This window comes from Heteronotia binoei, chromosome 4 (genome assembly GCF_032191835.1).
Source record: "Heteronotia binoei isolate CCM8104 ecotype False Entrance Well chromosome 4, APGP_CSIRO_Hbin_v1, whole genome shotgun sequence".
Taxonomy (NCBI): Eukaryota; Metazoa; Chordata; class Lepidosauria; order Squamata; family Gekkonidae; genus Heteronotia; species Heteronotia binoei.
In genome coordinates, this window is record NC_083226.1 from 67,116,304 (window position 1) to 67,135,739 (window position 19,436).

General features: G+C 41.2%; 1 protein-coding gene across 1 annotated transcript in view; it reads left to right on the plus strand.

Annotated features, from left to right (window-relative positions):
• Positions 1 to 19,436, plus strand: part of RORB (RAR related orphan receptor B) — a 204,608-nt gene that overhangs the window by 138,077 nt on the left and 47,095 nt on the right. The window contains exons 3-4 of the mRNA XM_060237472.1: positions 424 to 565; positions 11,064 to 11,465. Coding sequence (XP_060093455.1) covers positions 424 to 565; positions 11,064 to 11,465 — 544 coding nt within the window. The remainder of the gene's footprint in view (positions 1 to 423; positions 566 to 11,063; positions 11,466 to 19,436) is intronic.

The following is a 19,436-nucleotide window of genomic DNA, read 5'->3' on the forward strand; positions in this document are numbered from 1 at the left end:
TGGCATGTAACAGATTCTGAGGCTAAATTGTGACAAACTAAATTTATACTAGGCTCTCTCCAAGTAGTTCTTGGTAACATATATATCCTGTTTTTCATAACCATGGCCCCATGATGTAGATTTATGTGTGAGGACTCAGGGTCAGCTAGTGAGTGGGCATTTGGACGCAAGTGGCACTGGTCTAACACTTTTACCAAAATGGCTCTCCAATTTGAACAGCCTGGCATATAGAAAGATCCTTATTTTCATACAGAACACTGCATGAAGATGTTCATTGTTTTTATGGCTTTATTTGTTCCTGGCAAAAACAAACTGCTTTTCACTGCAAGCCATTTTCACTATGTTTATGGTGTTAGGGTTCCTCACTGTATGCAGTGATCTAGCTTTGTCTCTTTCTCTTTCTCTCTTTCTTTCTCTCACTAGGGATTCTTTAGGAGGAGCCAACAGAACAATGCTTCATATTCCTGCCCAAGGCAGAGAAACTGTTTAATTGACAGAACCAACAGAAATCGTTGCCAACACTGCCGACTGCAGAAGTGTCTTGCCCTAGGAATGTCTAGAGATGGTAAAGAGCTTGCTTCCTGCTTTACAGATCAATCCTTTGAAACTATTCTCTATTGCTATCTGCTTTTACCCTCAACAGATGTCTGGAGAGGAAGAAAGGCAGCTTGTAACATAGACTGATGCGGTTTCCAGAACCTGAGGCATTTTAATAGGGTATACGATGTGCAAGTGGGAAAGAAAATAACAATGGATGAGGAGGTAGCATGAGAACAATAAAGCAGTTCTAAACATGGTAACTTGTTACTGAGCTAGATTTGGGAGAGAAGAACTGAAAAGAGTACTAGGCCTCTGTTCTACACAACCATAACACAAGAGGGAGAGCAGCATGAGTACAACCTGAGGTGATTTTAAAAGTTTTAACTGCTGCTGATCACCCAGCAGGAAGGAAAACCAAATTTAAAATCCATTTGAAGCATGCTTGTTCAGTGGGTTGATAGCTACTATGAAAACTTTTTAAACAGTCTGTTACATATATAGGACCTAAGGTTGACAAGTCCAATTCAAAAAATAGCTGGGGATTTTGGGGGTAGAGCTAGGAGACTTTGACAGTGGAGCCAGGAAACATTGGGGTGGAGCCAGGAACAAGGTTGTGACAAGCATAATTGAACTCCAAAGGGAGCTCTGGCCATCAAATTGAAAGGGATTGCAAGTCTTTTAAATGCCTTCCCTCCATTGGAAATAATGGATAGAGGCACTTTCTTTTGGGGCTCATAGAATTGGACGCCCTGGTCCAGTCTTTTTGAAACTTGGAGAGTATTTTGGGGAGAGGCACTGGATGCTATGCTGAAAATTTAGTGCCTCTATCCCAAAAAGCAGCCCCCCCCCCTGAGCCCAGATACCCATAGATCAATTCTCCATTATACCCTAAGGGAATCGTTCTCCCTAGAGAATAATGGAGTGCCCACCAGACATTTTCCTCCTCCCCTCAATCCCCTGCCCCCACCTGGGGATTAGCAACCCTAATAGGACCACACTTGCTATAACTTCGTTTACTCCAAAGAATAAGTCATAATTGAAACACCACACATCCAACTGGGGATTTAAAGTATCTCATGTATGTTTCAAATAAAAAAATAAAATGAAAATAAAGCTCAAGCAGTGAGGGCTCCTATTTAAAACAGAAGGCCAAGTCTCAATAAGCCTAATACACTCATATCATTTTTCAAGATAGACAGTGGAGAATGCATAGGATGCTGTAAGCAGAAATATATTAAAAGGGCATTTCTTCCTCTTTAGTAACATTAACTTCCCTTATAAAGGACCACGGTTTAATGGATCATGTCCAATCTGTCAAGTTTTCCATTTCTTTGTCAGTAGTGGTAATGAAGTAGAGTTGGTTTGCTATTTCCTCATTTCATGTGCCCTGGATGTAAATTTATCTCTAACTGTAGGACCTTCTTAGAAGCTGCTTTGTAAAAAAGCATGACCCTATATGGAGATCAGAATAATATAAGATGGTTTTTATATATTTAAATTAGGTTAGAATTTTAATATGTCTGTATGCAATGTTTTATCACACAAATAGTTTTGTTATGCAATAAACAGGTGCAAATTGCTGGTTAGTCTAAGGGAAATTAATAAGGTTTGCCTTTAAAATATAAATGGATGTTAACATTCAGCATTCCTCCTTTTCAAGTCCTTTCTTCCTCTGAAAAGTTACTGAAATTGTGTTGAAAGTACTGCCATTAAAGGAGGATCTCCCAACTGCCCTGGAGGGTTTTGATGCAGCATCACTCAAGTGTTTGGATATGCTGTCAGTGCTGTGCCCTTGACCTGTCCAAAAGTTCTCAAAAGTTTGAAATCCTTTATCATAGATATCTATTATTTGGTCAGGAAGGCTGTATCACCCCATGATGCTTGTCAATCTTTTGTAGTTTAGCCATTCAAATAGAGACAATGAAATGTAATGTTCAGAGGGAGTTTGGAACAGTCTTTGATGGAATTCTTTTTAACCCACAGGAACTGTGTAACACTCCTACCTCAGTTGTTTATGACACCTGTTTCTGTCACAAAGAGGCAAAATGCTAATAGACAGCAACAGGAGAGGCCAATTAATGATTATATAAAAAGAAGCAAAGATTTTTGTCCTCTTCGAGGCTCTGATTTTAAAAAGACTCCTCTATCTTATCAAACTTACTGGCTTGGATTCAACAGAATGTTTCTGCAGACAGAAGGATTTCTGTCCATAGAGCACAATTTTATAACCTCTCCCCTCCCATTGCAGCCTATTTGGGCTTCAGCAGGAAGCAAGACGTGTAAAAAGTTGTATTTTATGGATGGAAATTGTTCTTTCTGTGGAAATATTCTCTAGGCTCCAACCTATTATTTTTTATGATATTTAAGTTTTTTTTAAATATGGGGGAGGGGTTGTATTAATTATTATTAGATGCCATGGGTGTTCCTAAACAGAAATAGAATATATAAATTTAAAAAAAATAGCTCCATATTATAGATAAATCCTAACTCTACATTATATAAATTTTAAAAATTAAATATAAATTAGATTAAAAATAACATTATTCTATATTATAGATGAGCCCTAACTCTACAGTAATATAGACAAATCTGATGGTAAATAAAAAATTTAGTCACCACATAAATTGTGATGTAAGATGCAAAACTCATTTTCCTCTTCTGTCAGTCTTTCTGCCCCTTGGAGCAAATAAAGTCTAAATATTGCATTTAAATGGCAACAGGGTTATAGTTAGAAAATTATAAATAGTAAACCCGCCACAATTACTTTAAACTCTCTGTGTAATTGTTAGCAGTTCTGTTTATTACCCAGTTATCTATATATACCTATTAGCAATGTTCCCTCTAAGCTGCAGAGTCTTGCGAACAAAAATTCTACTTTGTGAGCTACTGGCATTAAAGTTGTGAGCTGCTGCATAAATTATTGTGCTCTGGGGTCATCCTTCCTGAGCAAGACAAAAATGTGTGAGCTGGAGGCTAAAAATCTGTGAGCTAGCTCACGATAACTCAGCTTAGAAGGAACACTGCCTATTACCTGTATATATCATTATCTATGTATAAAGACAATCTTACATTATTTAACCGAAAAATGCAACATTGCCTTGTCCTAGAGTACTGTATGGAATACCTTATGTACTCTAAACCACCAAGAATATTGAGCTGCCTCATATTCTGGGTCAGAGAAAGAGTTTGCTGGTATTCGTCCTCGATAGTCTTCTAGTGTGGTGCTCCTAACTTTCAAGAAAAATAGTAACAATATCTCTACCTAATCTTTGGTTATTTTGGTAGTTAGTTTGGGAGTTAAATGGTTGTTGTGGCATTGCAGTGAATTTCAGTTTCTGCCCCTGGCCCAGCATTCCAATCAAACCCTTTTCAGATGACATTCCAGGAGAAGTCAAGAGAGAGAGAGAGCACAGCAGCAGCAGTGCTAACAGAAATCTCTACCAACATTACACTAGACCTGCAAGTCTTTATAGTCTTTACAGGAAGATCTTGTGAACATACCAATGATACAGGATGAGAGACCTTTGCATGTAAGAATTGCCCTGACCTGGATAGCTAAGGCTAGTCTGATCTTGTCAAATCTTAGAAGTTAAGCAGGGGTGGCCTTAGTCAGTATTCAGATGGGAGATCACCAAGGAATACCAGAGTCACTACACAAAGGCAGGCAATGGCAAACCATATTGAAACTTCTCATGCCTTGAAAACCATCTCTGAACATCTCTTGCTTTGACTTGACATAAAAAAAGCAAAAAAAAGCATCAGGGGTAGAGCTTGTCAGCATGATTCCATATTCTCTGAACCTGTTAATTGACCCTTCTTTAACCCAAGTTTTAACGAATAGGAATACAAGTGAACCAGACCTGATTCCTTTGTATGGTAGGAGATATACATAACGTACAATAGAAGCCTGATTAAAACTTTAGTTAAACTTGTTTTCATTATCCTACACATTTAAGGAAAGCCTTTCCAGTAGTTACATTTTGCCATGCTCTAACAATGGAGTGGTAGGAATGGCCACTAAAATATTTTTTGGCTGAAGAATCTCCACTTAGTCCTGTCCCACTGTACCCACAATGGTAGCTGATTTTGGGATTCACTGAGGACTACTGCTCACACCAAACTTCATTGTCACACCACCAAGCACAGCTGTGAAAAAAGCCAAATAAATATTTCCTACCGGCATGCCAGAGCTTGCTACTATTAGTGCTACCAACCCCAAATTAAAACATGATGGTGCTTCCAAAATACACTCTCCCTCCCTTCTCCCTTTGAAAGTTCCAAGGGCATGGATGGGCTATTGCTGGCTTTCTCTCCAGACAATCAGAATACCAAGGGGATGGGGCAGATATGAAACTGGCAACAGATAGACTCTGTCTCACACATGTATGGGTAGAAGGAGCTGCATGCAGTCCTTGCAATATGCACAACCTCCATTTTGCCTGAAGGGGGCAACAATGTCTATATTTTGAGCCTCAGCTATAGATGCTGCTTCTTTCAGACATAATGGTGATCATGTGTATCAGGAGGATTATGTAACATGTCTTTTCTATACACATTTTAAGCCACGTTAAAGATCCTAAAGTTTAGTACTAATGCAGTTCTTTAAATTTTGTGTTGCTCAAAGGGGAAAAACACAAGAACAAGATGGCTGAGAACAGACGGGCATTTCGGGGTGGCTTGAAGGCATCCTGAATCAGAACAGCTCAAAAAGAGCTGTCCCAATGCCTCCACACACTCACCTGCATGCTGCCCCAATCCCATCTGTGCAGCGGCTGGGTGCCTCCACAAGGGAAGATGCCTCAGAAGACAGATTCCTTTTTTTATCCTCATGGCGCAAGCACTCATGCGCACAAGCACTCCAGCACTCTGAATGGTTTATTTTTTAAAAAACCTGGGAACAGCTTGGGGCGGCTTGGCAGTTCCACAACACCAAGTCGCTTGCACCCTTCACCGTCCAGATGGTGGGGAGGTGACTGATGGCTGGCTCAAAGATTTGGAAGTGGTAGCTTTTTGAGCTGGTCTCAGGTGCCTGGAGGATGGGGTGAGGATGGGAGGAGGACGGCCAGCAGATGTTGCCATCTGAACAGATTTTTGGGGTCAACTTCAGAGGCATCTCTGAGTTGACCCAAAGTGCCGGTCTGTAATCAGCCGATGAGTCACAGCCCAGACTGGGCACAACATCATATAGATACTCCTGTTTACTGCAGGGGCCTCCTGCTGCCAGTGGTGGGGAATATCCCTGTGTGGATGCACTCTTAAAGTCCTTTTAGTGTTGCCAAAAGGGCATGGTGCTTTGTTGCCAAGAAGAGTGAAGCCTATATTACCTGAGACAAGGAGTAGCCACTGGTCAATCTGCCTTCTCTTTCATACACCACCGAATGCCAGCACACATCAAATTCAGCAATGGCACCATGAAAACATTACTCTTGCTATACCTTTTGCAAATGACATAGAAGTAGCTTTGCATCATAACATCAGCTTATTCCAACAGAGTCACAATTTTCTCCCTTTCTTCTCAAGAGGGATGAACACATTTGGCACTTTTAAGATTATATGTTGCAAATGTATGACTAGAAAGTAATCAATGAATGTTGCTTTTTTGGAGGAAGTGGCATTCCTATAGAGAGCTTACCTTCAAGACTGTTGTTTTCCTCTAGGCCTTAACTATAACCTGTAACATTCTTAAAAAAAAAAAATAAGTATGTGAAGATAACAGCCCTGTTGACAGGTTGTGATAATAGGGCTTTAGGGCTTGTTATCTTCAGAAGGTACTAATCCTGTTAGTGCACAGATTAAAGGTTTGGAGAAAATTGATAAAACACACAGGATACAAATCTGAAGGCTGTACATTTTTATAGAACTCTGGTTTGCTGTTTGGCAAACATGTAGAGATAAAAAAAAATAAATGGCAGGCCTGCTCATTATTCACAGCAGGGTGCTGGCTGCCTGGCACATTTGCTTGGAAGGATGTCCTATTGATTTCAATCGAATTTACTTTTGTGCAAGTGATTGTGGTTAGGATCACAAATAGGCCCTAAGGCTTTGTCTGACAAAAATACAGCAGCAGGCTTACTGCAAATGTAAGACAACAGCATGTTATTCTTTTGTGATGACAACAAACTCTGTTCCGAATTACCAGAGGCTGCCCATATTTTCTGAAACCTGTAAATCACTGACTGTGGTTTGTTTGTAGCTGTTTTTGCTTTCTGGACTGCTTTGTTAAAAAAAAAAATGTTAGTGTGGCTTGCTAGAGTTGTTACTTCAGGGTTTATCTTTCTCCCCAATGGTTCTGTTATGTAAATCTCCAAATGGGGTATGGATGCATTTTATCTCTAAAATCAAATATGTCCAAGTATCATAGTTATTTGCCATCTGTAAAGGAGAGAGAAAGGAATGTATGGAAAGGACAAAACACACTTAAACCCCTTCAGATGAGTATCATATATCTAATTTATACTTAATTCTGAACTGGTAGCTTCATAGATCTGTGTAGTTTTGTAGATATGCAAAACAGAAGTAGGGACAGATAGGGTGGATTTCTCTACAAACCTGAAGGAAATCCTAAATTTGCAGAAAATCTAAAACAACTAAAATTCCCTCAACTAAGAGAAACAATGCCTGTAGCTTTAAGGAAAAAATGCCCACTTTGCTCTCAATTACCAGTCTAGAAGAAGTTGCTAGCCAGGCATAACAATATAGCTGACTTCTGTAGAGCAAAGCTCTGGGATGGAGCAGGGGTTGACTTGAACACCAAAACAGCCCTGGAAACATTTCTGTTCCCCTCCCACCGCATCCCCTAATACAGGAGGACTCACCAGGGATGGGCCAAGCAGCAACCACCAGAGACTCAGGTCCATAGCTAAGATGGGGCCCACAAGGTCCTGGGTCCTGCACTTTTATATGTGTGCAAAGCACCTGGCCCCACCACTTGGAGAGAGAGAGAAAAAACAGGAAAACTGGGCCATGAGCCCCTGCACACTCATCACCCAGGCTGAGGGGCACACTTGCTCTCCTCTCCATGTACCTTTGGTGGATGGTTCAGCCCGGGGATGCATCGGAGGATGGGTGGACTTTAGGGGGGAGATTTGGAGGAGGGGGGCTTGAAGGAGGGGGAGAAGCAGCCCAAGGAATTAGAAGAGGAGGGGCAATGCTAGAATGGGGGATGGGGTGAAAACAGGAAAATAAAATCTTAGTAGTGGTGGAAAGGGTCATAAGTCACAGCCAACTTATGGTGACCCCACAGGTTTTCAAGGCAGGAGGAGAAAATAAATAGACTTGCCATCACCTGCCTCTGCCTGGATACCTGTATTTCCTTGGTGTTGGTAGTTAGAGTCCAGAGGCAGTGCCACAAGCAGCCAGTGGTTGCAGAGACTCGTTACTCAAACCTCTCAGCCCAGGACAGCAGTATCCATGCAACTGGGCCCAAATGGCAGCAGTCACCACGTGAGTAGATCTAACCTGTGCTTCTTGGCCCAGGCCAGTGCTGTGACCCACCACCACACCACAAGCCCAAGCCTGGTGCCACTGCTGATCACCACCCAACTAGGTCCAGTCCAGCAGTGGAAACCAGTGGCCAACTCAGCCAGTCTTTCCCAAGAAAAGTTTCCCAGGGGGAGGGAAACTAGGAAACTGAAGAATGAGGAACAGATAAAGGTTGGTTGACTGGTGGGTGGGAAGAAGGTCCGACCCCTTCCCAGCCAAGCCGGCATCACCGGCATTCAGGCTGGGGAGCCGTTGTTGCCGCCCGGAAGGAGGGAGCGGCTGATTGACAGCCTGGTCCATCCGGGTGATTCTTCTGGGCATGGCGTCGAGGCTATATAAGCCCCGGCCCTGCCCAGAAGCACACAGTTGCTTCAGGCTTTCTGTCTGCCCGGCCCTTTCTGCCCGCCTGTCCACCCTTTCGTCGCCTTATTAGGGGCCAGGTAGGAATTTTTTCATCTTCACAGAATTGGCCCATGTGGAGTTGTTTTTTGCCTACCTTGTACTGCCCTGTAGTGTTAGGGAGTTTAGTAGGAGTTTTGTTTCGGTCGCAGGCTGGAGGATGATTGGCCAGTGTTTTCAGGGGAGCACCTATGGCTCAGCACCAGGTGTGCGGGTGGTCTGTATGAACTGGAGATGGGCTGTATGGCTCAGTGCGCGGAATGCAGATCACAGAAAAGCCTCACCTGGGAGGATCTTTCCATGGGGGATTGATGCTAGTCCAGGTGGAGGATGGCTTTGGGCCTGGCCGCTCAGCACCAGCCAGAATACGGGGGCTTGTGCAGGGTAGTTCACCCTCCTAGGACAAGGCAGGGTCAGGGGGTTGACCCCAGGGCTTGTCCTTGTAGGCCTTACCCCTGCCAGTTATAAGTTTGATCAAGTTTGTTTTAATAAAGCGGCCCGGTTTTATACCCAACATACTGTGTCAGCCTCTTCATTCTGACTGGGGGGGGGGGGGGCAATAGAAGGAAGCAGGAAAAGGGAAGATGGTATGGGGAATACCAGGGAAAGAAAAGAGGGGAAAGTAGGGAGTAACAGAGGAAAATTAGATGTCCCTTGAAAGACCTTGGGGATCTACTGCATGTATTCATTTAACTCCCAACTTGTCCCCACAGTGTGATCCAGCTAAATGTTTCTAGGAAAACTGAAGTTTTAAAAGTGCCTGGATATAAAAACAAATAATTTAAAGTGCTGAGTAGGGATCAGTCTGAACCAAGAAATGAACTGCAGTTCAAGCATGAACCTGGCCAGTTCGTGGTTCATTTTGAACTGGTTTGTTCAGTTGCATCATTTCCGAACCAAAAAATGAACCACATTTTTTTCCATGGTGGTTTGTTTGTTTTGTTTTTGCAGTTTGTTCCCCAGACAGCCTTGTGCCAATTCAGTCAATTTCTAGACAGTGCTGGGGGTGGACTTGCGAAGAGTCTAGAAAACCAAAGCAGTTGTCCATAGCTTGATTGACAACTCTGGGAGCCAACCATACAGCTCCCATTCTACTCTATGGGAGCAGATTATATACCAGTATAATACCACACTCTGACTCAGCTGCTTTCACTTTGCAGCATGAAGAGAGAAGAGTTAGTTCAGTTGTTGTTTGCTGCACGAGTGATTTAGGGTAGGCTTTCAAGTACTCCTTTTTTCCTCACATAGTGAGACAATTTTTTTAAACACATCTACTGGGGAAAGTGTTCCTTGTTGTGGTTTTAGGGGTTGAACCTGAAGCTAGAGCTGAGCTTTCCTGGGGACATCTACTTTGGAGGGCTATAACTCAGACATCCCAAATCCAATCTTTTCCAAACTTGGAGGGCTAGTTGAGGAGAGCCTGCTGAAGACTTCCTCTGAGTTTGGAGACTCTAACAAGAGGGCTGTTCTACCACCTCCCAAATCAAACAAACCATGAACCACTTAGGGAAATCAAATGAAACATGAACCACCAGTTCAGGCAAGCAAATGAACCATGAACCAACACAAATCACCATTTTACCAGGTTGTGTCCATCCCTAGTGCAGATTTATCACAAGAGTACAACACAAGAGTTCAGTAGCTATTTTTGATTACCTAAGCAACCACAAACAACATTGCTGATATTTGTCTGAGGTTGCCTCGGTAACCTAAAATGGCTATCAAGATATCACACAATCATGGCAATTTTATTTTGACACAAAGAAAACCCCCTCTCAAAGAGATGGTTTGGGGGCAAAGATATAACAGGCAAGCAGAAGACAGGGAGGAGAGCTGCAGAAGTGGAGTTGCAGAAGAAATAGAAGGGAGGGGAAATGGACCAAAAGGAGTGAGACAGAGCCCAAAGTGGGAGAAAGAAATTCCTCTACCCTTCAACACCACTGGTTTATATTTAAAATGTAGAAAAGTCATCCAAGACACATGTCACTCTAGCTTACATTAAAAACAATGCAAGCAATGCAATGCAATTGTTAAGAATTAGAAATAATCTACCATATAAAGCATCCTACACAATCCAAGTAGTTAGGGTTACCAACTATAGGTTGGGAAATTCCTGGAGTTTTGATCATGGAGCCTTGTGAGGGTGGAGTTTAGGAATGAGAGAACTCAGTAGGAGTGTGACATCATAGGGTTTACTTTCCAAAGCTGCTATAGTATACAGGGGGACTGATGCCTGCAGTATGGAGATCAGTAGTAATTCCAGGAAATCTCCAGGCCCCATGTAGAGGCTGACAATCCTAGGCAGAAGCATCTTCTAGTATTGAGATACAGTAATGGAAAACTGCCTATTTTGTAGTTGTTAAAGGCCAGAAATATTTGTAAAAGGAACACCAGTACATTTCACTTGAATGTTAGGTTTGCTCAACCATGAATTCTCTGGCAGCCTTGAGCAGGTCATTTTCTCTGAGTCTCAGTTTCTTGCCCACTACAATAAGAAAATCAACAAGCTGTCTCACAGAATTGTTGAAAGGATGAATGAGCTAATTACTCTGAAGTACTCTGCTTGCTAAATGTTGTTTATAGAGCTGATTGATAATAAAAGACAACAATTAGTTCTGGCTCTCTTCTTTGATTTGTTTCAGCTGTAAAATTTGGAAGAATGTCCAAAAAGCAGAGGGACAGTCTGTATGCTGAGGTACAGAAGCATCAACAGCGACTGCAGGAGCAACGGCAGCAGCAGAGTGGTGAAGCTGAAGCCCTGGCCCGTGTCTACAGTAACAGCATCAGCAATGGCCTGAGCAACCTGAACAATGACACTGGTGGCACTTATTCCAATGGGCATGTCATTGATCTGCCCAAGTCTGAGGGCTATTACAATGTGGATTCTGCCCAGCCCTCTCCAGATCAATCTGGCTTAGACATGACTGGGATCAAGCAGATCAAGCAGGAACCTATCTATGACCTCACTTCTGTACCAAACTTGTTTACCTATAGCTCCTGCAGCAATGGACAATTAGCTCCAGGAATAACCATGGCAGAAATAGGTAAGAAAAAATACTGCATTTTGCATTCAGTTTATCTTTTGCACTAATGGAATATATATATAATTTTATTTCCGTTTCAACATGTATGGGACTGGAAAATTGTGCTGGTCTTGGCAGAGTTTGTTGAGGGTTCTATTAACAGAATTCAAAATGTTTTCATTTCTTAAATAGAACAATTCATGATCTGATTATAAAGCTGGAATGCCAAAGCGACTGATGAATCAATCAAGTGACAATTACTAAACAGGGAGTTTGTATCAAATGAGCTCATTAACAGAATGGCTTAATGATCTTTTTGACAACTATATACATTCTTGTCAACAAAGAGATCTGAAGGTGAATCATTAAGAGAGCTAGCTCTGAATGTAATTACAGTGCACAACTGCACTGTGTGATCTTGTATTGATCACTCTAGCTTTATATGAACAAATTTGTTCTCTGAATCTGGAATAGATGGGGTCATGCTGTCTGTGTATACTCTTTGGGAGATACGGAGTCATACATTTCTACACAGTTTTTCAGGTTTGATTCAAATAGCAGACACCATGACCTTTTTAGCAGTTGCCCTGTATAGTAAGTAATTGTCCTGTTTTGGTTTGTACAAAGATGAAGGTTCTAACTACAATAAGCAGTCAATAATTTTTTTTTTCAGCAAATGTATTTATGCTTTGCCAGTCCATTCAAAACAGATTGCTGAATCAACTTCTTGTAAATTTTTCCGGCTAACATGAGGAATGTATTAATTTTTATTGGCTGTTGCTATCCCTTCTGTTACCCTCAAAAACTACTTTTATCTTTTTAAAAAAATCAATAAAGATAAAGACAAAATTAGTATCTGCTAATTCCACAGGTATTTTAGCCAAATCGTAATTCCATATTATTTTATTTTATGGAATTTTATTGTTACATTTACATCTTAGTTTTAAACTTTTTAAAATTTTATCCTGTCATGTAAAAATGTTTTAACCCTTCTGTTGTGGAGAGCACACTTTTATATGCTTTATTTTTAAAGGAAATTTACATGTTGGTGTATATGCTGTGCCTTTATGGCCTACGGCTACAACAATAACAATAAACTTCAAACTACACTCATCTGTGGGAAAGAGGGAGAGGACAACCACAGCATCAATGTCTCCCCTCTCCCCCTGCAAAACTAACTGCAGATTTGGGTAGTATAGACCAGTTCTACAATTTCCTTGACCTTTTCAGAAAAAGTGAGATATCTATCACATGTTTTCCATGGCATGTCTAGCTTGGCCCTTGACAATCATAAGATATGGGAATAAGACAAGATACTTCCAGCCCTCTTTGAAAATCATACACACACACACACACAAACATACATATATATATATATATATATATATATATATATATATATATATATATATATATAAACATCATTTGAAAAAAGCAACATATGAGGTTACCTTCCCAGATCATAGGGAGTGATGAAACAGTGATCCAGAGAGAGCCAGTTTGTTGTAGTGGTTAAGTGTGCGGGCTCTAATCTGGGAGAACCGGGTTTGATTCCCCACTCCTCCACTTGCACCTGCTGGAATGGCCTTGGGTCAGCCATAGCTCTGGCAGAGGTTGTCCTTGAAAAGGCAGCTGCTGTGAGAACCCTCTCCAGCCTCACCCACCCTACAGGGTGTCTGTTGTGGGGGAGGAAGGTAAAGGAGATTGTGAGCCACTCTGAGACTCTTCGGAGTGGAGGGCAGGATATAAATCTTTTTCATCATCCCCATACATTGGCTGTGGGTCAAGAGGTTCCTTTGCTGGGGGCGATCAATCCACATGGTTCTGGGTTGCTGCATTGAAGATGGCCCTCCCTTCCACAGAATCCTCTTCTGTCTTGGAATCTTGTGCCCTGCTCATCTCCAACTAAAAAGGGTACAGGCAAATAGGCATGAAAAACCTCAGCTTGAGACCCTGGAGAGCTGCTGCCAGTCTTGAGTAGACAATACTGACTTTGATGGACCAAGGGTCTGATTCAGTATAAGGCAGCTTTATATGTTCATATATATAGCTCCAGGCATCTCACCCCACAATCTAGAACTGTAGGCATTAAGAAGAACAAGTTTAGAAACCTTTATAGTATCTGTGCACAGAAACCAATGGCCATATGGTGGCTAGTCCCCACAGGAATTTTCTTCACACCGTTGCAGCTGCCCAGACTTGTCCAATGCAGTCTGAAGCAGAATTGAAATCTTTTTAAGTCTATTGAAGTCAATGAGATTGAGATGGTGTTACACTGCTAAGAAATGAATATTTATTGTTTGGAAATTTTTTCTTAACCACATTTTATTAAATAGCTGAAGAGAGAGCATGTATTGTAACATAAATATAATTCCATCTAAACTCCAGAACAACATAATCTCCTACTTGACAAAATACTAGCATTTATAGGGCTAAGAAAACTGTCATGTAAACCTGCCAGTGATGATAATTCTATAACTATGGCACTACCACTGGCAAGGCTGTGCCTTGTGCAATAATTTTTATCTCCCTCAGGGACCAGAAGTTAGTGTATGTCGGGGAAGGAAGAGGCAACATGTTGAAGAAAAAACATAGAGAAAATAGATGAATGAATGTGGTAAGCCAGGGTGTGCAGATGCATGAAACAATTCACAGAAGTCATCACATAGTCATTTCTTCATAGTCATCTGTAAGCACTGAACAATGCTTACTGTATAAATTTGGGTATGTTTAGGTATCTATATTTTTGTGCAAACATTGCACAGAACAGGACTGAAATCTTCTGGTTGTTTTCCTTCTGCCGTGCCTGTGAACAGAACATGAAGCAAGAGCTTCACAAATACAAGAAATACTTCATATTTAGAGTTGTAAAGAGAGATCTTAGTTAACTCAAATATTGCCATTTCTCTAGGATAAGTGGGTGAAAAATACGACTATTCTGCATAGAAGATAAAAAGCCTGACTGAATGTGCTTCTGTTAGAAAGAATCAACTGTTCATAGAAAAGTAGTTGTCAGAGGAGTTCATATATAGTTATAGTAATTTTCTCCCTAACATCTAATTTTCTAGAAGGAATTAAAAAAATGTGATAGAACCCAGATACAGTTTTAACATGTCAGTGAAAACTAGGGTTGGATTCTGCAGATCCATCTCACTACTGGGGGCAGTTTCCTCAGTCAAAGGAGTCTTCCCTTTACAAGAAGTTTTCCTGCTGAAGGGACACATAATCAGAGGAAGGCTTCTTCTTTACCAGATAGCAGTGCCACTGCTAGTGTAACAGATCTGTGGAATTCAACACCAGGTCTTAGCAGGGTTCTCAAGAGGCAATTTACTTCCTGATTAATGGAAAAGGAAAGGTCCCCTGCGCAAGCATCAGTCGTTTCCGACTCTGGGGTGACATTGCTTTCACAACGTTTTCACAGCAGACTTTTTACGGGGTAGTTTGCCTTCCCTAGTCATCTACACTTTCTCCCCAGCAAGCTGGGTACTCATTTTACTGACCTTGGAAGGATGGAAGGCTGAGTCAACCTCAAGCCGTCTACCTGAAAACCCAGCTTCCGCTGGGGATCGAACTCAGATCGTGAGCAGAGCTTAGGACTGCAGTACTGCAGCTTTAACACTCTGTGCCACAGGGCTCTTAGTATCTAATGTATGACCCTGATTCAAATTATGACTCTGATCCAAATTATGTGTCTAATTTTATAACTGTGTATTTGTGCACATATTACACACCCATATAGTATACACTTCTTACATTTGATGAAATGAGTTCTAGTTCACAAAAACGTCATGTCACAATAAATCTTTAGTAAGTAAATCAGTGAGAAATCTATTACAGTTTACCCTTATACCTGTACTTTTATCTAGCAGAAAAGCAGCAACAAATTGATTGTATTGTGGTGCTGGATAAGAAATATTGGGATCATTGGGATTGATTTTGCTGACATTTTCTAAAAATATTATATCATTTATCATATAACATGGAACGTAATGTCTACAGTATCTAAGTAGAGGGAAATAATAGATTGCTAGAAATAACAATGTTGCTAGGAAGCTGGAGGTTGGCAATGACTGTAGCAGACATGACTTGTGGTTGGTCTTGCCTTGCTCCAATGCTTGCTTAGTTGATGGTTTAGCAGGTACTGATGGTTAAGGGTTTTGCCCAGAAATGCCCAGCCAGCAGAGCTACTGCTGTGAAGGAGTGTGCATTCAAGAAATTACCCCCCAAAATACCTTACCAGTATTTTACAGGTATTTTTAAGCCATATGCAGATCAGAGAACTTTATTTGTCTACCAATATAGCTGACCCTGGAAGAAAACGGGGGGGTTTGCTTTTATTTGGGTACATTCAGCAATACTGTCTTCTCCTCCAAGCCCTGCTGCCACAATGGCAGCAGCATGACTCAGCAAATGAGTTCAAAAAGGCATACTTGCTGAGTCATGCCACTGCCACCATGCTTGCACAAGGCAATAGGCATTTAAAGATACTGTGATCTCTTTAAATGCCATTTCCGCCTCCACTGAAAACATGAAGGCAGCTTCTTCAGGGACACCTTCTTCTGGGGGCATAGAAGGGGGGATGGGAGCACTTTCTTCAGAGGCCCATAAAATTGGACCCCCAAGTCTAATGTTGTTCAAACTTTGGTAAGCTTCGGTTTCTTGAGGAGAGCCCCCTTCCCTCGGCCACAGATACCTTCAGATCAATTCTCCATTACATAATGGAGCTGAAATTTTGGAGGGGTTCAAAAAAATTCCAGAATCCCAATGCCAGAGCAATATTGGGATTTAGGAATATCAGAAAATACCAATATTTTTCAGGTTCAGTATATCTGAACCTGAAAAATACTGTTGTTGGGGGGGGGGTTGCGCACCCCTACTGCTGGGCTCTGTCCCTGTGCCCCTAGTGGCTTCAGTACAGCAGTGCATTAGATGTAAAATAATCCAAATGCATTTGTTGAATTCATCCTGACACTGGCTTTAGGGACTTCCAGCTGACTTGGGCCCTAGGAACTTTCTCCCACCAGTCCCACCCCCTCAGTAGCCCATTATCTTAGAAAATATTAAGGGCTGGATAAAAATACTACAAGTTATACAAAATAGAATTAGTATAAAGATAATAAGCATAATAACAATAAGCGTAAATTATACAAAATAGAACTAGTTTTAAGGATAAGCATATAAAGTGATATGTGTTGATTTCACTTTCCATTGCTCTATATGTTCTGTAATAATTAAGACCTGTCTTAAATGTTATACTTGACCTGTTCCTGTTTGATGACAAAAGGTGTGATATTAATATATGCCACATGCATTGATTGTTGCAAACAATAATATGCATTGTGTGGTACTTTTGCTTGTGGTGTGTTTCTTCCCTCCCTTCTCTCGTAGCTCTGGAGATTCCATATCCCAGAAGTTCTTGATAACATTCTAAAGCAAGTTGTCAAACTGTCTCTGAAGCCAGTACTTTAAAGGAAACCACAGACACACAGACAATGAGGTAGTCTCCATTTCTTTGGACAATCTGGAATCAGAACTCAATGGCCAGCTGATACTAAGGGTGAGATCACACAGGAGATTTGGCCTGATCTAGCCCCTCCTCCCCTCCAGAATTAATGTACACAATCACGCACATACATCTGCCCCCTGAGTCCTACCCACTCTTACCTCATTTTAGGATGGGTTGGGACCGGATTAAATGGCTGCTGAGAACTTCCCAGTAGCATGCAGTGCACATTTCCTGGCTGTCCAAACAGCTGGGACATATGATGTACCCACCCTGCATGCACAGGAGCAGTCTGAATGCCCTCATGTACATATGCAGCCCTGCTTCTCCCAGCAGCAGGGTGAGGGCTGTGTGATTGCCATGGTACACATCAAAGAGCACCTGCCGGCTTTTTCAAAGCTGGGATACTGCTATGCAAAATTCCCAGTGTGATCCCACCCTAAGCTTAAGCATAACACGAATATTCTAAAAACCATGTCAGATAATACAGATTTATTGTGTAGTGGATTCATAAGATGGCAAGCTAACAACTTTAGATGCCAAATGCATGTGGTGATCTTTACAAACGTGTCACATAAAAGCAGAAAATGCCATGAGCAGGTGATGTCATTTAGACCAGGCCTCAGAGACCTATACAATAAATTATCAGCAAAAAAAGAGGAGTGCCAACTGTGGCCAGTGCTAAGACATAGATAGCTTGAATTTTTAATATAAATATTTATAAAAATGACAAAACGTGTGATCAAATTATATTAATCAAGGCAACAAAAACTAATTATGAATACCATTTGTTCATTTGTTGTGGCTGCTTTGGGGGCTCTGCTGTCCCCTGCTGGCCAGTGCTGCTAACTATTCAGCAGCCAAGTGCCATTGCAATAGTAACATTAGTGTCTCCCTCCTTTGCCAGCCTCTTCTTTTTAAGGCACAGAGAGATTTCTCTTTAGCTCTTTCCTTCATTAGCCTGTTTTCAAGGCCTGTAGTCAGCCATGGGACATGTGAAGGAAACAGAGTGTCTTGCACTTGACCAATCACAGCTGATCTGCACACTGCAGGAAATTTGAGGGCAGGGCTAGCATGTCAAGGGCAAAGGAGAAGAACTCCTGTACCTTAAACAGTTGCGAGAAAAAAGAAATTACAGCCATTTCATCTTCTTTGTATGGCAAGCAATACCTGCCACAATTCCTTCTTCTGTGCAACTATCAAAGCCCTGCCTCCCTGTTCCTCTGTCCCCCTGGCTTCTTGAGGGCACATCCCTTTTACTAAAGGAAGTAGAAACACTAGAGATTGGTGCTCCTAAGAATTATAGGACAGAAGGTATGCCACCTGCTTTCCTGGTCTTGTTTCTAGAAGCCTTGCACAGAAGGTTAGAAGCTGATTTTTTTCCTGGTATGATACACAGTGGCATGAATACGAAGGTTGCCATTTATGAGTCAAAAGAGTGTGGCCAATAAAAAGATGTCAGCATTAGAGGCAACACCCCTGCTGGCTCTGATTCATTCAAAACATGAAAGTATATTAGCTTCTTTTTTAAAGAGAAATGTAATATTAGTTTTAATCTAAGTGCAGTATTGATAAACCAAGAATGGTTCACTAATAGGGAGAGGATGGGGAGTACAATAACGACACTGTTGTGTCTTAGGCCAGAAATGTAATATTAGTTTTAATCTAAGTGCAGTATTGATAAACAAAGAATGGTTCACTAATAGGGAGAGGATGGGGAGTACAATAACTACACTGTTGTGTCTTAGGCCAGCCAATGAGAAAGCACAACTGAAGGTTCAGAAAGTTCAAACCACATTTTCTGGATAGGGATAGTTGCACACAGTTCTGTGCAAATCTCAACAATGTGTCTTTTTGCTTTAAATGCAGAAGAGCTTTGAATGTTTTGCCTTCTATACAGATTTACTAGTGGTTTCCTTTACACATGCTGAGAAAGAGAAATTTAAAAAAATATGTATATAAGGTCTAGCTCCAGAATAAATGAGCATCCTGTGTCTCAAATAACCATCAAGCAAAGGAACTTTTAGCAGGTGCTATTTTTTTAACTTTACTATTTATTATGGAGAATTTCTTTTTGGACTGAAGGCACCAGAAATTCTCACAAAATTAAATAGAAAAATTAAATAGAAAAAAAACAGGTATATTCAGTATGACTTAGGGTTCTCCTGCCTTTGCAATATATACCTATATATACCTCCTTACCGTGTAGCATGAACATTGTTGCTGGAATGTTGTAAGATACATAATTGTCTTAGAACTCTTCTTTCCAGAATTTCCTTATCAGAACCATGACCCTTCCTATATATGTATGCTATTCAAATATCAGCCATTCAGACTGGGCCCACTCCCCTGACTTACCCAGTGAAGGTGCTGTCCTGAAAAATGGGTTGATTTGTCATATATTGTACACTTACCTCCCAAAATACATCTTTTCCTATCTGCTCAAGAGTACATGATAAGAATTTACTCTGTAAACTTTTAATAATAAT